The sequence below is a fragment of the Callionymus lyra genome, chromosome 16 (assembly GCF_982586985.1).
Source record: "Callionymus lyra chromosome 16, fCalLyr1.hap1.1, whole genome shotgun sequence".
NCBI classification, from domain to species: domain Eukaryota; kingdom Metazoa; phylum Chordata; class Actinopteri; order Syngnathiformes; family Callionymidae; genus Callionymus; species Callionymus lyra.
This window is the reverse complement of record NC_141833.1, coordinates 8,388,829-8,413,612: the sequence shown is the minus strand read 5'-3', so window position 1 is coordinate 8,413,612 and position 24,784 is coordinate 8,388,829. Positions and strand designations below refer to the sequence as shown.

The following is a 24,784-nucleotide window of genomic DNA, read 5'->3' as shown; positions in this document are numbered from 1 at the left end:
ATGGTTTATAAGGCAATACATGTTTAAAATTAAAATAATTCCATTTCTTTATGTAAAAATAATAAATAATAAAATATTCACATTTTTGTGTTGCAATTAAACTGGTTGCTAGATAATCATTATGTCCTCCCTTAAGTTACGGAGCTTAATGAAATCCCATGTCGTTCTGATGATGACTAAGGACGAGAGGATACAGTCGACTCCAGCAACTTTTAAAGCTGTTGTTTGTACATCATTTACGAGTTTGTCAAGGGTCATGGGGTGTGTAAACTTTGGAACACCAGAGTCAAGTGCTCAGATAATATTAAAAATATATATCAATATTTCTATAGTATTGCAATATATCGTATCACTGCTCGTGTATCTTGCTGCACGTGGTATCACCTTATTTTTGCTTTACACAGTCTAAATAGTTATACAAATATTTGTTTATTTTCTGTTCTCGTCTGTATTGTTTTCTCTGCTGAAACGTGAGTTTTCCTATAAAATCTTACATAAATTCTCTCTTAGCTTACACTTAATGTACTACATAGGAGCATGACAGATACAGATTGTATTTTTTTCTTTTCAATATAATTTGCAAATTCATCCTCAAATATTTTGATGCTGTTGGATCTATTGCAGAATATATATTTGTTTGAGTCACTTTCAATGAGAAAACAGGAAACAATCAGTAATATATTATAATTTAAAACTAACTTCTACTTGTGCTAAAATGGTGTGTTTTTGATTTTAGTTTTTTTCCTGTCTTTATATAAAAATAATATTGATTTACATGACATGCAACATTACCGTTTACTGCAATCGCCACGTGTCATCTTTGACGACACATAACGTTTCTTTTTTAGGACAGAACAGTAGTTCATTTGTCGCTTGTGCTCGGGTCTTGTTGGGTTTCAGAAGTCAGCTTTCAGAAAATGTCTCGTGGTTTTTACAAACGAAATCGTCGATAAACTGGGTGTTTCCTCTCAGCCTGGTTGCAGTACTTGATTCCTACCGGCAGGGGTCGGTAATGTCAGCGTGTGAAGAAGAAAGGAAGCAGCGAGTGTGTGTGTGTGTGTGTCAGCCTCCAGCATCATCACCATCACTTCTGCTCAGACGTCCCTCCTAACTGTCGGCATCGCTCTGCTACGCCCTAAAAATCGACGTCAGGTATGTTTCTTCATCTCCACAACCACGATAAACATTGTGGCTGTAAACTAAAGGAGTAATACTGAGATGACCACCGTATGTCCGCGATGTCCGTCTATCTGTTAATGTCGGGGCCTGTGCTGCTATGAAGATTAGCATGCTAACACAGCTAACCGCTAATAAGATTAAAATCGTATTTTCGGTTCTAAAATAGAAACACATGTATACAATTTAAGTTTGGAAGAATTTTACGTTTAATACGCGTGTGTTTGTTGCTCTATTTTAGTAATTTGTGTCTTGAATAGGCGTTGTTTTTCACTTATTGTTACACTGTTATTACATGACTATGTTCCAACTAAATCTTGTTTGTAAACCAGCAGCAATACAAAGTCATAATGACATTTTCCAAAGGTGTTTCTTTTGCGCTGTATTTTCCATCTGTATATATTGTAGAAAAAGAGAACTTTTATTTTGACAAGCCTGGTGTTCACATGGTTCTAGTGTGACAAGCCCTGGGCTCCTCTGTGGTCTCAATACAAGCCAGTAAGTAGAACCAGAAAGTGGGACATTTAATAATAGTCAGACCACAAGATAACCTTGTGCTGAAAAGAGTGCATGATGCCTTGCTGATACACAGGGATTGTTGAGCGGCAAATAAGGCGAAACTAAGTTGATAATTCCATTAATTTTTAGACTAAAGAGGCAACATATTTTTGGCTTTCAATCAATAAACCTAAAACTACATGTAGGGTGGATTTGTTTTTTTATTATTAAATTTAAAAAATGCTTTAATGAGAAAAAAAAGAGTAACTGTGTTCTATGATTAAAGTTGTCATTTTTGTTTTTATGGCCATAATAAGGACATTTGTTTTTTAAATAATTAAATTCCCTTTTTTTTCTTCTTTTCCTTTCGGCTGCTCCCCCCAGGGGTCACCACAGCGAATCAACCTACTCTATCTAACCCTGTTCTCTGTATCCCCCTCTCTTACACCAACCAACTTTATGTCCTCTTTCACGGTTCAGTACCAGAGGAGAGAAATCCTTCCAGACTGTTGCTCCTAAGCTTTGGAACGATCTTCCTCTCTCTCTCTGCGCTTGATGGATCTACTGACTCCTTCAAGAAACATCTTAAGACATTTTTATTTGTTCAGGCTTTTCCTTGAGTTTCTGGAACTCCTGTGTTGTTCTCAGTGTTATCTTGACCTTTTGAGTATATATTTTATTGAGTATTGTTTTGATTGTTTAAGCCCTTTTGAACCTGATATGGAAAAGCGCTCTATAAATATAAATTACTTATTTACTTACTCTTCCACTACATCCATAAACCTTCTCTTTGGTCTTTCTCTAGACCTCCTGCCTGGCAGTTCCAACCCCAGCATCTTCCTACCAATATACTCACTATCCCTCTGTACATGGCCAAACCATCTCATTCTGGCCTCTCTGGCCTTATCTCCAAAACATCTAACATGTTCCTCTGATTGACTCATTCCTCATCCTATCCATCTTCTTCACTCCCAAAGATAACCTCAACATCTTCATCTCTGCTACCTCCAGCTCTGCTTCCCGCCTCTTCCTCAGTGCCACTGTCTCTAGACCATACATATCACTGCTCTCATCACTGTCTTGTATATCTTTCCTTTCATTCTGGCTTATACTCTTTTTCACACATTACCCATGACACTTTTCTTCACCCATTCCACCCAAAATGAAAAAAGTTTTGAAGTCATGTTTTTTTTTAAATAAAATAAACTAATCTTTCGGGGGATAATAAAACTAAAACAAATCTACCTTCATAAAACTACTGCTATTTTCTGTGTAAGAACTGATTTATATTTTTATTGCAATAGAAAATGTGAGGATTCTTTTAAGTGTCCAAAGATCATTGATATGAATTATATCCTCTGAAATGTATTTTATTTTGTCTTACATTTAGCAATTCTGAATCATTTTTTAAAGAGATTAATGTAAAATTATATAATGTGTATTTTAACTGGTTACTCAATTTTCTCCTGCAGTATGTCTGACAAGAGTGAGCTGAAGGCTGAGCTGGAGAGGAAGAAGCAGCGTATCGCCCAGATTCGAGAAGAGAAAAAAAGAAAAGAAGAAGAGAAGAAAAAGAAAGATGTACGTTTTTGTGAGGTTGAATAAGTTTATCGAGTTTAACATTTATCTTTTTGAATGGTTTTCTTCTGCAGGGTGACTCCAAGCGTGGAGTTGACGTGGGAGGAGGTTCTTCGGCGGGCCATGAAGACTCAGACCTAGAGAGAAAGAGGAGGGAAGCAGAGGCCCTTCTTCAGAGTGTCGGCATCACCCCTGACATACAACATGGTACACACACAAGGATAACACCCCACCCTCCCCCCTTTTTATCCACAACTCTTCTTGCTTCACTTGAGATTATTTGCTTGGCAATTATAATAAAAACAATGTGGTTTGGCTTAGCTTGGCTAAATGTCTAAACTCCCTCACACAGCAGCCGAACCTTGACCTGATCATTTAAAGCATGGCACCTAAACCTGCTTGTCATTTATGTTCATTCTCTCTTCTCTCCCTTTTGTCTCCCCTCCTGTGTTTTGTCTTCTTTACTGCATGCATTCACTCGCTCACACACGTCTCTCCTCTCCTAAATATATATATATATATCCCTCACTCAATCACTTGTTGGCTGAACTCACCTTCCTCTTTCACTTCACCTTTGATCAACACACACACACACACACACACACTCACTCACACAGCTCAACCCCTCCGGGTAGTAACAGAAGATACATGTCTGTTTCACTACCTAGTCCCCGCCCCCATGTCTCCCTCCAACAAATCAGTGGGCAGTGATGCAGGAAGTCAAGATTCTGGAGATGGCAACGCCGGACCAAGGTGTGCATGATTTCTCAAGTGATCGTTGTGGTTTTGATGGTGAAAGGGAGTGTAACAGTTCTCACTGACTTGCAGACTCAGAGGCATTTTTATCAGATACGTTTTTCAAATTTTGGTCTGCAGAATTATTTGTCACTGGAAAGTTGAGATAAAAACACATGGAACGGACAATAAGTCTTCTATTGAATGAACCATTTACATTAAGTTAGAAACCCACAAGTTTCATCTTTTTAATAAATAAATTATGTCTATTTTTTATCTGCAAATCTTGTCCTTAGTAGTAAAGTAAAATAAAAAATGAAAATACTGTCTTATGGTTGAGAAAATAATTATTTGGTGTTAAGTTGGTTGTATTATCAACATTTATTTGACTTTGGAGAGAGAATCCTTTTTGTTCATTAAATTCCAGTGTATGCTCTGGACTTAAATGTCTGTGTTCTGTTACACTCTCTTAAATAATTGGTTTAAAGTTTCTTGTTTATATTGTTGAATTCTGAACAATCTCCTCTGCTTTTTCTCCGGCATGCTGATGATTACTGAATGATTCCTCTTCTCTTTCTTTCTTTTTTTCTTTCCTCTGTCTTCTCTTTATTACCTTCTAAATCATTCACCTATGGTCCAAATTCTTCCCCATTCGTTTTCCATCCACTTGTTTTTACTGCTCCACCTGTTCCTCTGGTTGTCCTGTTCGTCTCTGGCTAACACCGTGTGTCTTTGGCTGTGTAAGGACGTTGCATTGGGATCCTGACCCTTCTACTCTGCAACTGCACTCCGACTCTGAGCTGATTGGGTACTGCTCCTCCTCTTTCCTTAGGCTTGTCTTCTGGCTTCATCTCAAACATGTCGAAATACATTTGAGTGTCGATAATATCTCTGTGCATCGTAATTTTTGTCTGTTTCCTCTCAATAAATTGTTGTTGCAGATAATGCGACATAAATGAACATTTCTGTAATGCAAAAAAAGAAAATGTTAGAAAAAAATATTTTGCATGCAAAAAAGGTGTCTGATTACTTTGGTAATATATTCATAGACAAATATAAACAAAATAATTGATCATGACAATTGGCTAATGATAATAACGACGAATAAGTGACAATCCATAAACACCACACTATTGATCTTGAGACTAATGGCTCGTTTCAACTGTAATTGTGAATTTTTATAAATTAAGTATATATCTATCTATCCCCTATCTATATTTAAATAGAAACCAGTATCTTTAAACTGCAGCTCCATGGAATTTATGGAAAATTCCAGTTGGTTTTGACGGAAATAAATAAAAATGCCAATAACTAACTTTTGTACTTCTGCGTTGACGATGGTTTGCAGGCGTGGAGCCGTGAAGCTGACCATTTCCAAACTGACTCAGGTGGACTTCCTTCCCAAAGAGATGGTGTCTTACTGTAAAGAAACGCAGACGCCCACAGAAACTCTGACAAACGCTGATCAAAAAGCAGGTAATAAAATACACTCACTCTTTTGTCTTCCATTATTTGCTAAATGAATCATATCGGATTTACATCTCTCTGCTTTTTACCAGAAGAAGATGAAGACGAGGAGATCCCTGCGCCTCCACCTGCTGAAGAGTCACAAGAAGAGAAGGATGAGCAGCGAGAAAACGAAGAGGGTAAATACAGATGATGAAAGTTGTCGGAAATCTTTTTCCAAACCATTTTTTTCATTGAGCTAAGGTTCACTCATTTTCTATGCTGCTAAATCCCTTATTGAGACCACTTACCTACGGACAATTTACCCCAAATCAACCTCTGTATGTTTTTTGACCGTGGGAGGAAACCGGAGTGCTGGAGTAAACCCGCGCAACACGGGGAGAACATACAAACTCCACACAGAAAGGTCACGAGTTGGCTGCCTCCCGACCTTAAGATAATGAATTTTGAAATTCTATCTTGATCACTAACCTTTTAACTTGATGAACATGTCTATAATGAACCAACATAGACGTCTTTAATTCCTACATTAATGTATAGAAATTAATCTTTAATATCTACTTGTGTAATTCTTGAAGTTCTGCTGGATTATACTTCAATGAGTTTAAAAAGAAAAATCACATATTAACAAGACATTTAGCGTTTAAGAGATGTTGATCAACGCTAGCTTGAGTCCAACTGCTCGTACTGGATGAGCTCGTTTGTCTGAGAACTAGTCAGTGAAATAGTTTGTCCTCAAACCAGTACACGTTTTATGATTTGTCTGTCTGTGAAAGACAGTATTCAAGAAGTCAACTCAATCGTCTGCTTTAACCTTCAGACACCCCAAAAGAGCTGACAGAAGAAGAGAAGCTGCAGATTTTACACTCTGAGGAATTCGTGTCGTTTTTCGAGCGAGGCAGCAGGATCGTGGAGCGAGCGCTGGCCGAGCAGGTGGACGTCTGCTTCGACTACAGCGGGAGAGATCTGGAGGATAAGGAAGGGTGAGGCTTGAAGAAAAGGAAAGAGGAAGAGTGGAAAGCTTAGATCTTGTTAAATAATTCACGTTGTTTCCTCAGTGACCTGCAGGCAGGTGCCAAGCTGGTTCTCAACAGACAGTTTGCAGATGAGCGCTGGACCAAGAACAGAGTGGTCACTTGTATGGACTGGTCGCTGCAGGTATGACAGCATCATAGTAGTCAGATTGATTAAATACCCCCTGTGGTGCTAAAATATATTAGAGAATGTTGACGGGCTTCTCTCTCTTTCTCTCTCTCTCTTGCTCTCTCTCACTCTCTCTCTCAGTATCCGGAGCTGCTGGTGGCATCATATAACAAGTATGAAGACGCTCCACATGAGCCTGATGGAGTCGCCCTGGTCTGGAACTTGAAGTACAAAAAGGGGACACCTGAGTACATCTTCCACTGCCAGGTGGATAAAAGATTGAACTATTATTGTATTACAAAACTAACACAAGTGTTCCTGAAGTGGTTCTCGAAGCAATGACAAAAATAAGTAAATGCGATATTTATACAACAATGAGAAATTACTGTATAAAATGTTACATTTTGATGGACAAGTTTGGGTAAAAAGGAAATAAATAAAACAGATGCAGAAGGAAACAAAGTATTTATTTAACAATATATTCCTCATGTTTTCAAGTATACATTTTGTTTATGTATAAACATAAAAAAACAACTACCAAGATAGATAGAAAAAATCAATTACTAAGAAAGGAAGCACACTTTTTTTTTATTATAAAGGTTAAAAGACAGAAACACAAAATATACCCAATGCAATATTTGAACACATGGATATGACAAAAATACTCCTTGAAAAAACATTTACATATTTAAAGGACAAGTTTGTAGGGAAAAGAAAAGACTACGACTATAGCCCTACTCGCACCGGATAAGTATTACCTGTGTACCTCTGGTAATTTGTAATAATTACAGGGAATGTCTGAGTTTTAATCCTGTGCAATGGGATTAGACACTAAATGGACGTGTGAACAGATGAAGACAAAGAAAACAACTACATTAAGCAAAACCAGCTAGTCAGTTTTACTCTCATTACACTGTGTTTGGTAAAAGCAAGTATTTATTTCATAGTATTACGCTTCAAATTACTCAAAATAAAAAAAGTTAAAATGCTAATACATCAGTGCAATATAGTTACAAAAACACATAGATATAGAAACATTAAAAATGTTGCAGGTGGGCAAAGAAAAACCATCAAATCTTTTCTTCCTTGTGTCCAGTCTGAGGTGATGTCAGCTGGATTTGCAAAGTTTCACCCAAACCTGGTGGTGGGCGGAACATATTCCGGACAGATCGTCTTGTGGGACAACAGGAGCAACAAACACACTCCTGTCCAAAGAACTCCGCTGTCGGCTTCAGCACACACTGTAATGCACTCATACATACGTCGTTACCTCATCTACTGGTTTATTTATCTAATTTATCCGATTTCTTTTCCTCCAGCATCCTGTGTACTGTGTAAACGTGGTAGGAACCCAGAACGCCAACAATCTGATCAGCATCTCCACCGATGGTAAAATGTGCTCCTGGAGTCTGGACATGCTGTCTCAGCCACAGGTGCTGCACTCATTCCCGTGAAAACTTTATTCTTGTGATCTTCCGGGACCGACAGATGTTTCTGTGTTTTCCCTACAGGACAGTCTGGAGCTGGTGTTCAAGCAGAGCAAGGCGGTGGCCGTCACCTCAATGGCGTTTCCTCTGGGTGACGTCAACAACTTTGTGGTGGGGAGCGAGGACGGCTCCGTCTACACAGCTTGTCGGCACGGAAGGTGAGTTCCAAAACAACCTGCCGGTAAAGTGGGATGTGTCAATCAAACGTTGTCTTACAGCAAAGCTGGAATCACAGAGGTGTTCGAGGGTCACCACGGTCCCGTCACCGGCCTGAGCTGCCACAGCGCTGGAGGTCCAGTCGACTTCTCTCACCTCTTCATCTCCTCGTCTTTTGATTGGACAGTCAAACTCTGGAGCACTAAGGTGAGGCTCTACAGTCACACAAATGACGTGTTTCGAGCTACAAACGTCAACTTTGTCCTCCTTCCTTTGTCCACCCAGAGCACCCGTCCACTCTACTCGTTTGAGGACAGTTGCGACTACGTTTATGACGCCATGTGGTCTCCAACACACCCGGCTCTGTTTGCTTGTGTGGACTTGGCTGGACGTCTGGACCTGTGGAACCTCAACAATGATACTGAAGTATGTACAAAAACACTGCAGCGTTACACAAAAAGAAAAATAGAAATACAGAATTAAAATATGATATGCTTAATACCATACCATTGTAATTTGGTAAATGGTTAAAAACAACACACATGAAGGGCTATACGAGGGTTAATAAAACAAATAAAATACACACAAGCAATAATAAAATACACAATCCAATACGATCAAGGAGCCACAATCTTTTAGCAGCCAAGGTTGGACTACGGGATGTGCATTTTTTAACAGGAAGTATGAGTCTGATCTTAAAGATCTATCTTGATTTCCACTACCTTTTCTACAAACACTGCAGTCAAATGACTTTCCTTTGACTTCAGTTTTACTCCTAATGGAAGTCTTTGTTTTAGCCCCACTGATATTTTTACATGCCACCATATCAACATGAGTATTAATCTACTAAGATTTTTTGATCCACCCATCTTGGTGACCAATTAAAAGGATTTGGCCTCAGCTTGTTTGCCAATTGTGGTTTAGAGCTTTAACAAAATAAAAATCTGAAACTTAACAGTGAAGCCATTTAAAAAAAGACTAATTAAAAAAGAATCCTAATGATAATATTACATTTATAGTTATAGAAGTGATATAATATTAATATTACTAATAATTTGAGGGTAAAGGTTTTCATGGCAAAAAAAAACCTTTAGAAAACCTAAATAAAATGCAAAAAAGGTTGGATTGAAAATCCTTTTTGAAATGCTGACTGTTGATCCAGAAATGAGGGTGTTGTGCCTTTATTTTCTTTTATTTTTGTTTATACGTTGACCTCACTGCCTTGATTTTAATCAAGGAAGAGTTTATAAGATGAAGCTATTTAAGTTGCATATGTTTTGAGATATTATTTAAAAGCTGCTGTGAGCTACAATTTGATTCGTTTTACAAACCTGAAATCTGTTTGCTGTTCCAGGTTCCCACTGCCAGTGTGTACGTGGACGGGGCTCCGGCTCTGAACCGGGTCAGGTGGGCTCACTCTGGCAAGGAGATCGCCACCGGAGACTCAGAGGGACAAGTGCGGGTGTACGATGTCGGAGAGGTGAGAATACACAGACAATAAGGAAGGTGAAGAGGAGAGTGCAGGCAGGGTGGAGACGACTGACCAGCGGGGTGCATGGGACACTTGAAAGCTAAAGGGATAAAAACCAAAAAGGTCTTTTTAGTTGACGTCACTTTCTTCTGTCCTCAGCAAATCTGCGTGCCCAAGGCAGACGAGTGGACACGATTCGTCCGGACTCTGGCGGAGATCAACGAGAACAGGGACGAGGCCGAGGAACTGGCCAAAGCTTGATTTCACGAACCCTCATTGAAACACTTTCAGAGCACTACAGAATAACGGACCCGGCAGATAAGTGAGGAGGTTATTTTAGGTTTGTAGAATATCGTGTGTAGCAGCCTGGAAAGAAAAAGGTTGAATAACTTCTTCTAAATCATTTCTAAATGCCCCTTTTGTCACGGAAAGATGCACCTTTTTTCTTTTTTTTACTCTCCACAAGTGTTTTTTTCATTTGAAATCTCCCCCAACGCAAACAAGCATATCTGCTCTTAAATACGATATTTATTTATTTATTCCAGTGGTGGCACTAAAAGCTTTGTACTAAACGTAGCACAATCCTGAACTCATCACCGCGAGCTTCACTAACGTTTCTGTACCAAAGGTCATCGTTTGATACCGTTTGTCAAGAATGGTAGAAAACCATTTCCTCCGCCGTTACAGCGCTTTTATATTTTGTGTTCCATTCTGACTTTTCTATGACATGTAATCAAAGGTGAAGGCGGGTCCAGTCCACGCGTGCACGAGGAGCGACCATTTGTTTCACTGAACAATGGTACGGTGACGTCACTTTGACTGTCGGGATGAGAACCTGCTGGAATTTTAAATATTCCTGTTGGAATTATTTTGGATTTATCTCCGAGGTGCTTGAAAACAACCATTCAAATGAACAAACATTGATGAAATGAAAATTCCAAGATGAACAGTGTTAGTTAAATGAGCTACTTTTGCAGTGCATTATGGGACAGAACGTTGATAAGGCGTTAGGAAATGATGTGATGGACAAGACTCAGAGTGTCTCAGAGTGCCATGTTTTCTAGGTCATCTTGTCTTATAATTTAATCTTGAAATCAGTATTATGACCCAAATTCAAGCGTGATAAAAACAGCTCCCCAAAGCCATGTTGACTCAGGCAGGATGAGTTTGTTTTAGTGAACAAACATCCAGATTTCAGACAGAATCTTTGTTTGAGAGAAAAACATCAGCCACCCGAGACTTAGTGCGAGTCCAGGACCTGCACTCTGGCTCAGGGATTTCAAGGATTCTACCGTTAGATTTTTTTTTTTTTTTTAAGTGGACGAAGGATATGTTTGATTATTTTTCTGATTTCTGAGCAAACTATTTCCTGAAGGAGATCTCCAGAGGGATCAATAACATTTATCTATCCATCTATCACTGTCTTTTTAAACTTGAACTTAAAGCTGATCTAGTATTTGTGATTCAGCTTTGGCGCACCTTAGTGGTGGGTTTAAGAACTGTCACTGCATTGCTGCATTAGACTGATGGTTGTGGAGAAACTCAAGCATGTAAGGAGCCACGATATTAAATACAGTCCAAATGCGGGGATGAAAAAAAAGAGATTTAATTAAAATATTAAAAACAGAACTTGAAATCTTTTTATTTTATTTCTTTGTTATATCCATCTATTTCTACACCATCTGTCAAACCAGGTCAAATTCATTTTGAAGTCAAATTAGTTAAGCATTTGCAGGCCTTTGAAATTACTTGATGGCCCAGATCTGGCCTCGAGTCTGTGTGCGTGTGGACTGGACCTCATCACTACAGTTCAGGACAAAAGCACTGGTGCTGCTTTCCCAGTGAAATGAAACTCCAGTCGTGCGAGTAAAATTAAAACCATATGGATGATTTATTTCAATAAAATACAATAACTGGATTTAAATGCATTTAATTTATTAATATCTAATTCTCTGCTCAATATTCTTGTTGTATCAAGAAGATGATGGAAAATGTCTGTACATCAGTAATCTGGATTTGTTTTCAGAACATTTCATTGATTATCGTCAGCCGACTCAACGTCACAGGGCTCTTGTAACATGTGACAGTTTTCGTCAGCACTTCTGCGAGAACATGGTAACACCTCGCCCTGAACAACCATCAAGACCATTCTAATGTTTCATGCCCACAGTCCAATAGGATGTCCTACTCGCGCCGAGTAACAGACGGAAAGAAAACTGAATACAAAATCATAGCGGCTACTAAGAGGCGGAGGCCAAGGCTCTGATTGACAGGAGGGGGTGAAGATGAGAACATGGACCATCGGAGCCTCAGCTCACTCCGGCGTGAGAATCTCAGTGTCTGGGCTCATGGAGGTCGGGTGGGATGGCGAAGTGAAACCGAGGGTCAGGACCTTCACTGGGCCTGGGCGGGCTGGGCAGCATCTTGTTCCGGGTGATGGATGGAAACGACGCCAGAGGATTTAAATTTGGGGAGGTGAAGGCCGAATTTGTTTTCCACTCCAGCGAAGGTAGCGGCGGCTATACGGTATCCGCCCACGTGATCGGCGTTGATCGGAGGAAGCTCTGAGATGCGGGACTTTGGCGTCGGTTCTGATCCTGTCGGGCGACTGCAGACGAGAAATTCATTTTAATATTTTATAACCAAGTTAGCTCGGGGTTTTTTTTGCAATCAATTGTTCTACTTACTGTCCTCCAAAATCGACATCGAGCCACCTCTGCAGGAGCTCGTAGGTGACCAGGGTCACGCCGAACTGAGGAGACGAGCGACACATACGAGCTGTGGAGAAGAAAGTTGCTGCAGGTTAACACTGATGAAGATGACGGCGAGGAAGAAAAGATAATGGAGATTGATAAAAATGAAAAAGAATATTAGAAAGATGACGAATATTGCGTTTATAAGGGTTACGATAAGGACGAAAATGAAGACAAGAATGATGAAGGAGAGAAAGAAAACAACGAAGATAAGGGTGATGAAGAAAATTAAAATCAATAATGATGATGAAGATAAAAATGATGATGAAGAGGATCAATATGATGAAGAAGATGAAGATTAAAATGTTGTTGAAGAGAAAGATGATGAAGATAAGGATGAAGAAGATTCAAATGTTGATGAAGATGATGAAAAAGAAGATTAAAATATTGATGAAGAAAAAGAAGATGGTGAAGATGAAGTTAAGGATGAAGAAGATGAAGAGAAAGACGATGAAAAATAAGATGAATATAAGGATGAAGATTAAAATGTTGAAGGAAAAGAAAATGGTGAAAATAAGGACGATGAAGATAAGGATGATGAAAAAGAAAATGAAGAGAAGGATGATGAAAAAGAAGATGAAGATAAGGATGATAAAGACGAAGTTGAGGATTCAAATGTCTTATGAAGAAGAAGATGATGAAGAAAAAGAAGTGGATGAAGGCGTAGATGATAAACACGAAGATGATGAGCTCATCTCTAACAAACCTCCCGCTCCTTTCCACAAGGCCCGGAATCCTTCCTCTCTCATGATCTTCCTGAAACAGTCGATGACGCCGGAGTAGGTGGTCTGTCCCGCCCGTGCTGCCACCTGCAGGCGAGTCTTGATCACGTCAGCTGGGGTCACCAGCGAGGCTGCAGGGATACCTGGGAGATTTGGAAGAGGCGTTAAAGCAGCAGCAGCGGTCGGAGGGCGAGGCTGTGATGGTACCTGCGATGGCTCCGGCCGTCAGCAGCTGCAGAGGTCCCACCCGGCCCTGATCGTCGGCCAGAGCCGCCTTGGTGTGGGCGTACGTGGGGAAGTAAATGGCCGAGAAGGGGATGTCTCTCAGGAAACAGGCTTTGGACCCCTGCGGACGAGAATGGGTCGTGAACTCGAGAGGGCGAGTCGACCGATGCACGTTACCTTGTAGAGGCCGAAGAAGCCGAGGTCGCGGACCACGTTGAGGGCGCTGACCCGAGGTCCGGTGGTGATTTCACCTGCAACTTGTAGACGGATCTTGACGATCTCCAGAGGGTTCGTGAAGATGACCTGAGAACCTCCAGCCTGGAACGACACAAGAGATGCTTTCCAGACGCTCTTCTCGAAGGTGGAAACGTTCAAACGTTCAAGTACTCACACAACCACCGGCCAAGACCTCGGCAAAGAACGGGATTGTGTTGTCCTTGTTGGTGAACTTGTCTCGCACCAAGTCGTTCATCTGTGGATCAGACGCACACGAGTGCCTCCACGTTACACCGCGGATCATGTGACACGTGGAAGATTCTATTTACTCACCGTGAGCTTGATGGCCTTCTCAGGTGCCACGCCGATCAGCTGAGGAACCAGACCTGCAGGAGCCAGACTTTTAACTCAACACTTTCAAGGCTTTACTTGGATTTTCTTGACGTATAAATATGTGTAACAAAGAGACTCTCGCATGGGAGAAGTTACATACCCAAGTAAAGTACTCTTAAAGAATAGTAAAACAAAAATCCTCACTCCAACAGTACTGCAACATACTAAAAACGTATCATCTTATCGCCCCTGTATTGCGATACGCATCGCGTCGACAGATTCTTGCCCATACACCACTCACTCCCTCTCAGTAAACTCATCACTTCAGGGGTATGCAAAAAAGTGTTTTTTCAGTCGTAGAAACTACCGTAAGATGGTAAAAAACACTTAAATGGACACTGAATTTTGACGCGTGTGAAGGTGAATCTGGTCTGAGCACAAAGTCCAGTTACACCAGCATCTACCAAGTTCTAAGCCATCAGTTGGGAGTCAACGAGCTGGTGGTTAAAAACCAAGAAAAAGACAGAATCACTCGCCTCTGTAGAAGCCGAAGAACCCCTCGTAGCGAAGCACCTTCTTGGCGCAGTCGAAGCTGTTCTTGTACATCAATTCCCCGACGAAGGACCCGGTGGACCTCTGGTTCTGCATGCGAGTCTTCACCAAGTCAATGGGGTAGACGGCCGTCGCTCCGGTAGCTTTTGACGCAAAAAAACGGTCAAGATGGACACAGCGAACACCATGTGAAAATCGGACTCACCTCCGGCAATAGAACCCAGAGTGAACCTGTAGCCGGACTCTGCTATCTGGAGCCACAGAGGCCTGGAACCGTCGCTACGAGACTGCGAGTCATCAGAGGAGAGTCAACACTTACAACATCGTAGAGAGTCCGAGGCGGACACTCACGTGCTTCTGGGATTCCACCAGGTGGTGCGGCAGACATCCTTCCTCTAGAGGCGCTATCCTCTCGATGTCGGACAGGTTCAGACGCCTGGCGCACACGGAGAGCGTTAAAGACAACCTACAAGCGTCACTGTGACGACGAGCTGCAATGTTCGGGGGTTACCCAGAGGGGGAGTGCAGCCCCGACAGCTGGTACAGGATGTCGATCTCCATGGGCGTGATCTGACCAAACTTGTTGGCGCCGTGAACGAACTCCTCTGCGGGGGGAGAGGTCAGGAGTTAAGCGGACGACCTTGAACCACCAGGTGGAGAAGGGCGTACCTTTGGTGACCAGCGTGTCTTTACGGGTGCCGGCCAGTGTGCTGTAGATCTTGCGGATCAGCTCCATGTTGTTGAGAAGGGAGTTGAAGGCGTTGAAGTAGGAGAAGCTGACCAGGTGAGAGGTGCTGCCCCCTGCAGCCTGGAGGGGAGGACATCCATTAATTTATTGTGTCACAGTAATGACCGGTTTTAGTATTTATAACTCACCGAGACAAGGTTCTCCTCGACAAATGGTGTGAGCACGTGGTGTCGGATGGTGGCCATGATGTCACTGAAGTCCATGGCTGAGATGACTCCATTCTTGCCTTTGTCTTTCTGGGCGAACGCCTGTCGTGCGTGTTCCAACTGTAGCTCCTGCAAATACACAACAACACCACCTTTCAACTACACATCACACAACTCAGAACGATAGACATTTTATTTTTTAGATACAAGTGAACACAATTTCTATCAAAATGCTTTCCTTGCTGGCTTAGTTAGTAGGTATGTATTGGCAAGAATCAGGCGATATGTTTGGTACCACGATACAGTGGCAGTGAAACATAATATTGCAATATATTGTGATACTAAATAAACCACGATGTACTTCACTTTGGAATCGTAGAATTTACAAACCACACGACTCTTGAAGAAGTCGTTACTGCTTTCATTTGTTAAAACCAAAATTTGTCCAAACATCAGCTTTAAAAGCTGCTGGAGTGGACTGTATCCTCTCGTCCTCAGTCACTGCTGGGTCTCAAAGGATATCAATGTTTAGCTACTCAGGAGATAATGACTGTTGCCTATCAAAAATTAACAAATTTCCTTTTTAAAAGAAATATAAAAAATTTATAGAGCAAAAATGCTTTTATTTTATTAAAAGAAATATGGTAAAAAAAAAAAAGATTTAAAAAGTCAAAAGATAATATGTAGATAACATCAACAGTGCTGTTTATTATAGATATGGTATCTTGAAAAAAAAGATAACCCAAATATTAAAGTGCATGGATATTTTCTTACACGACTATTACCTGGTCAATAGCTGCCTAACACTTTTGTATATTTAGAAAGATTTTAAATGTGTGTAAATAAAACGTGTCTGGAATAGAGATTATCGTCTCGTCTCATCTATAATGTTATTTATCCCTAAAGGTTTATTTTTTTTAATCAAGGTGAAATGGATCCAGTTTTAGAGACGGGATGACGAGCTCAGCGTACCTGCAGGAACTGGGTGAACTCGAGGTAGTTGAGGCGCTTCTTGCGGTCGTGTCCAAAGTGCAGATGGACGAACTCGCAGTCCCAGTTGAAGGGAATGTGGTGGTGCACCGTCGTCTGGCTGAAAATGTCTCGCACATTCTCTGCAGGAAGACGACAAGTGGACGCTCAAACTCCGATTCAACCAAAGCTGGACATCAGAGATAATCTAAAGAAAAAACCCTCTTACCGTAGGAAATGGCTCCTGTTCCGCTCTTGTCAAACAGCTGGAAGGCAACTATGAAGAGTGTGTCTGGAGCACACAGCACCGACTCAAATGCAAGAAACTCCTGGAAGGAAATCAGACTGCAACCATGGACGAGAACATTTAGATGAGGACAACCAAAACAACAACCAGAAGCAGCTATTAACTATCTTATCTCAGAGGTAATGAAAGATAACCGAACGATAAGAATAATCAGTTTTGCGTTCATACCCATCTTTTGTGGTGTCAGCCACAGCAGCGATCAGTTGAACAGTTTTGGGGTTGTGGTGGATCTGTGTGTGCAGGCCGAGAAACTTCTGGACAAAGTCTCCCGGGGTCATAAACTTTTCACCATCCTTGTCCACCACACTGGAGTACTGAGAGGAGACAGAGACAAACGTCAAGGTGTCTTCAACTAGACAAGCACAGAGAGAGCACATACCTCCCCCAAGGATATCATTAAACATATATATATATATATATATTATTTGTGCTGGTTTAAGAGGTCCTGGAGCAGATATTGACCTCTCTAGGGCTGAATTATCCTTTTGAATGTGTTAACATGACTTGTATAGTAAGAGAAAAAAATATTTGTTCAAAAAAATAGAACACAATTTGATTATTTTTCCCCCCAAAATTAATCTGCCCGGATATGCTCCATTTGATCATTCAGGTCACATGAGCAGCAGCGCATAGAGGCCATACAAGTGAATTAAAAAACCTTAAAACTTAACATTTGTAGATATAGGTATAACTACACAACACCAAACACTTTTTTTTAATATTATTTATAAATTCAAAGCTGAAGTAAGTCTAAATATTTACACATGCAACAATTACACAATAATCCTGTGAGGCTTTATGAAACAACATGTCAATGTAGTTACTAGTGGTCGATTTGAGAACCTGTTAGACCAGCATGTTAAGAGCCGGATCACTGCACTGACCGCCAGGTAAAGAAGCTTTTGTTTCAACAGCTGCTATTTAAAAAGGACAATTCCTTCAGTGCTACGAGGGACAGCTTCAGCGCGTCAGTGTTAAAAATATTATTGCTCTCTAGAAGTCAGGAAAGGTCATGTATATAAACATGTGGTTAGCATTTGCTGCACACGCCTTGTGCTCGACATCAGGAGAATGTTCATCAGTATGCTGACATTGAAGGTCGACCTCCGCCACGGTTACCTAAGACATGGTCACACCGTCGCTAATCTCCGTCACACTGCGGGGCTCAAGTCTATCCATACACGGGCAGCAGCACAAGGCCGTTCACCGGACTGTTAGGGCCACGTTCCACTTTCATTAGGCTTTTTTTATAAGATCGTGAGAACATAATCTTACTGCAGCGACAACGCTGGATTTTAAGTGAGGTCAATATTTACTTGCACATGCCACAGCAGTTTAAGTTAAACAAGTTCATCGTGTTCAGAATCAGCAGATTCAACAATTCAACCTTAAGGCAAAGCCAAACAACAACTCGGGTTACAATAATCATCCGACGCAAAACCATCTTCTAACGCAATTGGTGGGCAATTCAAGTTCCTCAGAAGATTCAGTAGCTGACCTCAAAGTATCAAATGGTGCAAAATATGCTTAAATTATTATTTTTATTAAATTTTATGTGACTTTGTTTCACTCTTAATCTGATATTTAAACACGTGTCCTGCAATAAATTATTTATTTTCACTTGTATCTCTTTGAAGGTCAATAGAAACGAATGACAAAAAGATTCTGTTTTTCTGTTGCTTATTTTGTGTGTTTCATTCATCCTTTTAGTCTTAACAAAATACCTATGTTGTCTTTATAATACTGGCAATAAAAGTCATAAAACAAAAACTAATAATTGATTACAAAATACAGTAGTTTCCACATGATCTTTTGATCTCAAGAGAGTCACATTTATTCTCAGCTGTGATCACTGACCATCAAGTTCCACTTCCTTCTTCCTCTAATCCTGGGTCAGCTAATGCAGATTGAGATCCCATGACACAGTAAAACTCGCACGACTTTCTCCGAATCCTCCACACATCTCAGCTGACGCAGGCAGGAAGTGGAAGGTGTGTCTCGACAAACAACCTCAAACAGAGACCAAAATCTGTGCAAATCCTTACCTTCTGGAAGATGGTCTTCAGCTCACTCGGGTCTCCGCGCTTGGTGGATTGCACCTAAAGCGTAAAAGACAAGTTAAAAAAGTATTAAAAACTATTAAAAAACGATGCTAACTAAGACTGTATTGGTGACATAAATCACAATAAGCCAAATTCCTCAGGGTCAGACTCTTGAAAACACCAAGGTTGCGACCTTCTCAAGTGGCAACACCTGGATTATTAAACAAGCGTTTACACTAGAAAAAAACTAAACATTGACAAATAAAAATAGCAACAATAAACCTTCATTTGTAAGCAGCTAACTAGCTAACAAGAGATCACAGCTGCGAGGACGCGCTCCTGCGTCTACAGCAAAACATGGCGACAATCAAAACAAATTAAACTCTTTTCTCAGAGAAACACGTGAATCTGTTTCCCCTCCAGGTAGACATTGATTCTAACTCGGAGGCTGAGGATGTTCTTCTCAGAGGCCGACCCGGGGAGCAGCTAGCAGCCCCGGTGATGCTACAGCCGAGGAGGACGTCGTCGCCTCCGCCGCGTCCTCTCCCCGCCTGGACCCGGGAGGGGAAAAAAACCTCCACGTCTAACCGTGCACGGACAAAACCGGAAGAAACATGCGAGAAATACAAGATAAAGGTTTAAAAAATCGCTCGGTTCGCGATGCCGAAGTCACCTTGACCGCCATGCTGGTGTGACGTCACGTACAGTGAGGCGTAGGCACGCCCCCTTTCCCCGCCACCACCAGGAGGAAAGAAAACACGCCTGTCAGATTTATCGATCGATCAGTAGATCGATAAGTGAACACCGTGGGAAGATGATTTGTCAAGTTTGTGCTCGTAGATTAAGAAATATTTGGGATGATTTTTTATGACCGTTGTGCGATTTTTACGAGTTAAAAGGAGGCTGACGTAACAACGAGCGTTACTTGCGTGAAGGGAATACATTCACATTATCATTGAGTATTTTTTAATAAAAACAGATGTTTGTGTTGCAGTATTTGATAAAATGCAGAATGAATCAACAGAAATTTAAAAAAGAAAAACGTGATGCGTTCAGGTGTGGCCGGTTCACTGAGGACGTCTGATACATAAACACATAAAGTGACACATAAAGTGCAGCAGTTTGATTATTAACCATCATCTGAAACGTTTATCCAACTGAAAAATAAAGGTCTACAAACCTGAACCGATTTACTTCTACTACTACTACTGCAGTGCTAGCAAATACTATTGATATTATTGCCAATACCTCCTTGTAAATGTTACTTTTACTAACCAGTGTATATTTGAATATAATTAGTTTCATTATTTAACATCACAACACTCATTTTATTCAATAATATTAAAAGATTTGTGAAAATAAAAAAGTATTTGGTGATCATAAGCAAAGGAAAAGGATTGAATACATAAAAATATTCAACTACTTACAACTCTATTGTAACTGCTATTTGTGCGATCAGTACATTTGCTTTAAGTTACAACTACTTCACTATAGAATAATGTTTTTGCTGCTTGTTACAACTTTATTGTTTATTAAATCTTTGCTTTTGATATATTTCTGTTCTGATAATGAACGTTTTTTAATCCTGTAGAAAGTGTTATCTGATTTAGGTAAGAATGCTAAGAATCGTGTTTAATTTGCAATGACGTTTAAAGTTGAATTATTAATGTATATTTGGGCTCAAATGTGAGACACTATGCAGCTTAAGATGAATGAATCCACATATTATGTTCTCAAATAGCTGAAGGATAGAAGAAGTGTATACTCAATATCTTATGGTTGTTTTAAAAAAATATATAATGTATATAATGTAAATTGTATTTAAGGCGACTGGCACTTATGATTAACGTAATTCATGCAGATGTTTATCGTACGCCCAGATGTGCTTTCCCTTTTTAACAACTATACAAGTCTTATCTGGTTGACCTTGTCTAAGTGACCAGATATGAGATAACAAGGTTTGCTCGTGGAGATAAGACAGTGAACTCGACTCACCTGTGTCACAGGTCACAGCTCATATTAAGTTCACTATGTCAGTTGAGAATTAAAAAAAAAAAAACCGTAAGATGGTGAGCGCTGGAACCAGGTCTATACAAGGATATTGAATTTATTTATTTAAGTGCCATTGATTGGTTGATATCTGTAGCATGTGGTTTTGTAAATGGGCGTCTGGATCAAAGTGAGTTTACCAATATAATTTACAACTTTTACAGGAGAAGGAATGTAACTGTAAAAATAAAATCTTAAAGGAGATCTTAGACGTGTATTTACAACCAGTCGTTACAGTCACATGGTATATAAAACTTGACTGATTCGACTTGTATGTTGTTTTACTACAAGTTAGATGTGACAACAACCTCTGCTGACTGAAAAAAAAGTGATGACCTAATCAATTTAACCACTTCCTCTTTTCACCAAAGTGTTTCTTTTGGGAGCGACAGTCAAGATAATGAAGCAGTTTAATACGAGCACCTAAAGAGGAAAGTCACTTAAGATTTTGGAGACTCTTGGTCACTATGTAGATAGTTCAACTGTATCTTTATTTATGTTTAAGACAACTTTACCCAAGCAAATTCTTAATTGGTGGAACCCTTCACTGAAAATGGCAATACAAATGATTGATCATATTAAATATAATATGATTCTGATTTTAAAAACATTAAATAAACTGACCTTCAATTAATCTATAATACATATTCATAAAACGAGAATAAATAAATAAAATGTATGTATATTTGGTTATTTAGTTTTTTCTAAAATACTTTATAACAGTTGTTGATTAATGTATTTTTTTTTTATTATTATTAATGATATATATTTTACGTTATCAACCATAACTATTATTAGACGCGAACGTTTTCCCTGTTAATAACGCACTTTCTACAAATCAATATAGACCTCCTTTACACTAGGTGGCAGCATGAGTGTATTGATCAGCGGCCGTAGAAGAAGAACACGTACTTCCTGTTTGCTCTCATGTGGCGCTGTATAAGGTTTTTACCAGAGTTTTTGTTAAAAGAATAATACATTTTTTTTCCAATTTACATCGAAAATGGTTCGGAAGCTTAAGTTCCACGAGGAGAAGCTGTTAAAGAAGGTAGACTTCATAAACTGGGAGGTTGACAACAACTTACACGAGGTCAAAGTGCTTCGGACATATCACATCGAGAAGAGAGAAGACTACACGAAGTGAGTGAAGGTTACATTTAACGCATTTTTTTTGCATTCTGAGCGTTTCTCTACTTATCAGATACAACAAACTGAGTCGTAACATCAGAGATCTGGCTCAGAAAATCCGAGACCTCAATGAAAAAGATGGTTTCCGAGCTCAAAGTACTCAACAACTGCTGGAGAAACTGTAACTCACACTTTCTTAGTAATATCAACTTTCATTCTACGTTTTTGAGCAGCCTGTGACTGTTGTTTCCTTAATAGTTACAGTATTGGACTTGTACCCACAAAGCAGAATCTGTCGCTGACTGAAAAAGTTACTGCCTCTTCTTTCTGCAGGTAAATAAACAAAGACAATTTTGATCATTTTTAAACGTACATTGTTGTCGTCATCTTCTTCTTCTTCCAACTCTTCCAGGAGGAGGCTTCCTTCCATCATGTTGAAGCTCCGAATGGCTCAAAACCTGAGGACGGCCATCACCTTCATAGAACAAGGGCGTATCCTTGTCAGTGTTGTGTTATTTATCTTTGATATGTTGTTGATCTTTAATATGTGGCAATAAAGCGTTTGTTTAGTTATGTCCTTGATTCCGGCTCAGATGTGCGCGTCGGTCCCGAGATCATCACAGATCCGGCTTTCCTTGTGACAAGGTAATGTTTTTTTTTTCTCCTGACTGAAAAATTCTGAGCCGAGCTAACTTTTTGTCTTTCTCACAGAAATATGGAAGATTTCGTCACGTGGGTGGACTCATCCAAGATCAAACAGCATGTTCTGAACTACAATGAGGAGGTGCGTTTAGTTTCTGAGGGAACAAAAGTCATTTTTAATCATCTCACAATCATGTTTATCTTTTGCAGAGAGACGACTTTGATCTGGTGACATAAACGTGTCACTCAACCATTTGTTTACACCAAGATGTTTTTTTTTTTAGCTGATATTCACTTTGTACTTCAGATGTATGTGTATGGGGGTCTGTACATGAGACCCTGTTGTGCCACTCAAAGCTACTTTCGGTGTAGTTTGTTCTTCAATGTGACCACAAGATAACGCCGATAACCACATGATGTCTTGCCGTTGTTTATTTTGGATAGAAAAAGTTTGTTATGAATAAACTACAAACCGTTTGTATAAAATAAACTCTTAATAAAGACTCCAAATCTGTAAACATTTTTCACAGTTTCAATGCTTTAAATACACACACCCTGCCATTGAATAATTACCAAAGATTTGCTGAAGGAATGCTGTGTTGCAGTGATGTCTTGAAATGAACCCCATACATGTTTATGAATCGGTGGCAGTATAAACCTCATGCTGACCAGTGTAACCCCTTATAAGGCCGTATGGTAAACATTTAAAATATCTCTAAAGTTGAAAAAGACCTAAATCAACCACCAGAAACGAACATAGATGACGAGAGTGATGAAGAAGACGGACACGGCAGCCACTTTGGCGTAAGTGGAGCGTGTGTTGAGGTACTTCGCGTCGCTCCGGTACTTCTTAGACATGCTGGACAGGTTGCCGGCTTTTGTGTCCAGAGCTGGGAGAGAAAGAAGAGGTCTGATGGGTCTTCTCATACGTTTGAAATGAAATCTCACCTGAGAGAGTTTCGCCTCTTTGCAGAACCTCCTCAATATTTGCCACCATGATCCTCTGGACGTCCTGTAGCTCATTGTTGATGCCACTTATGTTCCTCCTGGCTCTGCTGTCAATGTACAACTTCTTCTTTTTCTGGATGTATGTATCTAAAAAACACAGTTTCATTAAGTTTGTCTTCAATAATGAAAGACGTTCTTCTTACCAAACTCTATGAAGGAGTACGGCCTGGTGACGGTCGGCACTTTTCGACTGTACTGGTCATAGAACTCAGTGTGGAGGTCTTGCAGGAAAGCGAAGGCCATCTTTTTTGGGAACAAGGCGTCACAAAGACACAGGTAGCAAACTCCTTCTGCTATTAAATAGCTGCAAAAAAAAAGTAAGTATCAAACGGGTTCTTCAACATTTAGCATCACTTCACCGCTGAAGAAACTCACTGGAAGTTCTTGTCATTGGCCTCCAGCGTGCATCGGTCGGGACTTTGAGCCGACAGTTTACGAAACAGCTGCTTGGCTTGGCTCTGGTAGTGTGTGAAGTCGAACCCAGCCTGGAAACACAACACATCACCTCATTATTGATCACAATTATTTTATTTATAATTATTAATTCAATTCAATAAATTATATATTGACGGTTTCTTTAAAATAAAGAAGTGATTTCCATTAGCTGATTAATAAAGTCCATCTAATCTAATTAGTACCATAAGCTTTAAGTCAGGTATACTTATAATTCATTTATACACAACTTCCTACGTTAAATACCAAAGTATAAATAAATAAAACGAAATGTTAAAACGTTAATAATAATTGATCATCAAGAAATGTTGATTTAAAGTCATGTGAGGTCAAGCTTTAAACATAACGTCGTTCATATACTTTTATTTTTAAATAATACTGTTGTTTAAAATAAAACAACTCAAAATTAAAACAAATGAACACCATGCCAACTGGATTTAATGCCGATTTTGGCAAGCACTTAAACGATAGCCATATATCATATTTTGAGTTCTAAAGTTTAGCGAATGGCTTTATTCTTAAAAAATATCCAATTTTTTAAATGGAGTTTGGTGCCTCGTTGGCAGGTTCCGTCAATACCTGGTCGTTGTCCTGCACCGAGCCCGTGAGAAGAAGCCCGTCCGCCACCCGGGCGATCATTGTGAGTAAAATCATTTTGCAGAGAAAGTGAACAATGTCTCGAAATACAGAAATGTCAACTTTCAACCAAAACTGTTTCCTCTGTCAAACGTAATGACGTTGTCGGAAAAAAGAGCGGAAACGCCGGAAGTTGGCGGTGCA

The 24,784-nt window shown here is 40.0% G+C and overlaps 4 protein-coding genes across 9 annotated transcripts; 2 read left to right on the top strand and 2 right to left on the bottom strand.

The window, feature by feature from the left end:
* Nucleotides 1–1,028: 1,028 nt before the first annotated feature.
* LOC148063492 (dynein, cytoplasmic 1, intermediate chain 2a-like) lies at nucleotides 1,029–11,629 on the top strand. Of its 5 annotated transcripts, none has more exons than XM_087811700.1 (17): nucleotides 1,029–1,152; nucleotides 3,147–3,255; nucleotides 3,327–3,459; nucleotides 3,921–4,005; nucleotides 4,733–4,795; nucleotides 5,336–5,463; nucleotides 5,547–5,633; nucleotides 6,275–6,437; nucleotides 6,513–6,612; nucleotides 6,739–6,864; nucleotides 7,694–7,840; nucleotides 7,917–8,030; nucleotides 8,109–8,242; nucleotides 8,303–8,447; nucleotides 8,526–8,666; nucleotides 9,595–9,720; nucleotides 9,871–11,629. In XM_087811700.1, the coding sequence occupies exons 2-17, from the start codon at nucleotides 3,148–3,150 to the stop codon at nucleotides 9,970–9,972; spliced, it is 1,902 nt and encodes a 633-aa protein (XP_087667826.1). In that variant the 5' UTR covers nucleotides 1,029–1,152; nucleotide 3,147; the 3' UTR covers nucleotides 9,973–11,629. The 5 variants fall into 5 exon arrangements, with proteins under 5 accessions (XP_087667826.1, XP_087667825.1, XP_087667824.1 ...); XM_087811699.1 differs by having other exon boundaries at nucleotides 3,870–4,005; nucleotides 5,550–5,633; XM_087811698.1 differs by having other exon boundaries at nucleotides 3,870–4,005.
* LOC148063491 (electrogenic aspartate/glutamate antiporter SLC25A12, mitochondrial-like) lies at nucleotides 11,579–22,358 on the bottom strand. Of its 2 annotated transcripts, none has more exons than XM_087811695.1 (18): nucleotides 22,275–22,358; nucleotides 18,728–18,781; nucleotides 16,851–16,996; nucleotides 16,605–16,720; nucleotides 16,379–16,518; nucleotides 15,389–15,535; nucleotides 15,182–15,320; nucleotides 15,024–15,117; nucleotides 14,864–14,948; nucleotides 14,718–14,799; nucleotides 14,497–14,655; nucleotides 13,961–14,013; nucleotides 13,803–13,883; nucleotides 13,589–13,729; nucleotides 13,394–13,532; nucleotides 13,171–13,329; nucleotides 12,399–12,489; nucleotides 11,579–12,319 (listed from the first exon to the last, which is right to left on the bottom strand). In XM_087811695.1, exons 1-18 carry the CDS (start codon nucleotides 22,332–22,334, stop codon nucleotides 12,106–12,108), a joined length of 2,100 nt encoding a protein of 699 aa, XP_087667821.1. In that variant the 5' UTR covers nucleotides 22,335–22,358; the 3' UTR covers nucleotides 11,579–12,105. The 2 variants fall into 2 exon arrangements, with proteins under 2 accessions (XP_087667821.1, XP_087667822.1); XM_087811696.1 differs by lacking the exon at nucleotides 22,275–22,358 and adding an exon at nucleotides 19,398–19,451.
* On the top strand, nucleotides 21,679–23,061 carry imp3 (IMP U3 small nucleolar ribonucleoprotein 3). Its single transcript, XM_087811704.1, has 7 exons — nucleotides 21,679–21,913; nucleotides 21,975–22,082; nucleotides 22,160–22,234; nucleotides 22,314–22,393; nucleotides 22,495–22,546; nucleotides 22,613–22,685; nucleotides 22,754–23,061. The coding sequence occupies exons 1-7, from the start codon at nucleotides 21,777–21,779 to the stop codon at nucleotides 22,778–22,780; spliced, it is 552 nt and encodes a 183-aa protein (XP_087667830.1). The 5' UTR covers nucleotides 21,679–21,776; the 3' UTR covers nucleotides 22,781–23,061.
* On the bottom strand, nucleotides 22,958–24,752 carry LOC148063489 (vesicle-trafficking protein SEC22b-like). The gene is made up of 5 exons (XM_087811703.1): nucleotides 24,584–24,752; nucleotides 23,927–24,036; nucleotides 23,695–23,855; nucleotides 23,492–23,638; nucleotides 22,958–23,433 (listed from the first exon to the last, which is right to left on the bottom strand). Exons 1-5 carry the CDS (start codon nucleotides 24,656–24,658, stop codon nucleotides 23,276–23,278), a joined length of 651 nt encoding a protein of 216 aa, XP_087667829.1. The 5' UTR covers nucleotides 24,659–24,752; the 3' UTR covers nucleotides 22,958–23,275.
* Between the last annotated feature and the right edge of the window lie 32 nt (nucleotides 24,753–24,784).

Coding starts and splice junctions, on each gene's coding strand:
- LOC148063492 (XM_087811698.1), top strand. CDS start 3,148: ATGTCTGACAAGAGTGAGCTGAAGGCTGAGCTGGAGAGGAAGAAGCAG. Junction 3,460..3,869: donor CACCCCTGACATACAACATG/GTACACACACAA, acceptor TCACTCACACAG/CTCAACCCCTCCGGGTAGTA. Junction 6,865..7,693: donor AGTACATCTTCCACTGCCAG/GTGGATAAAAGA, acceptor CCTTGTGTCCAG/TCTGAGGTGATGTCAGCTGG.
- imp3 (XM_087811704.1), top strand. CDS start 21,777: ATGGTTCGGAAGCTTAAGTTCCACGAGGAGAAGCTGTTAAAGAAGGTA. Junction 21,914..21,974: donor AAGAGAGAAGACTACACGAA/GTGAGTGAAGGT, acceptor TCTACTTATCAG/ATACAACAAACTGAGTCGTA. Junction 22,235..22,313: donor ACTGCCTCTTCTTTCTGCAG/GTAAATAAACAA, acceptor CAACTCTTCCAG/GAGGAGGCTTCCTTCCATCA.
- LOC148063491 (XM_087811695.1), bottom strand. CDS start 22,334: ATGATGGAAGGAAGCCTCCTCCTGGAAGAGTTGGAAGAAGAAGAAGAT. Junction 16,997..18,727: donor TGAAGACCATCTTCCAGAAG/GTAAGGATTTGC, acceptor GTCTCCTCTCAG/TACTCCAGTGTGGTGGACAA. Junction 12,320..12,398: donor GATGTCGATTTTGGAGGACA/GTAAGTAGAACA, acceptor TCTCGTCTGCAG/TCGCCCGACAGGATCAGAAC.
- LOC148063489 (XM_087811703.1), bottom strand. CDS start 24,658: ATGATTTTACTCACAATGATCGCCCGGGTGGCGGACGGGCTTCTTCTC. Junction 23,856..23,926: donor GCCAATGACAAGAACTTCCA/GTGAGTTTCTTC, acceptor TTTTTTTTGCAG/CTATTTAATAGCAGAAGGAG. Junction 23,639..23,694: donor GTACTCCTTCATAGAGTTTG/GTAAGAAGAACG, acceptor TGTGTTTTTTAG/ATACATACATCCAGAAAAAG.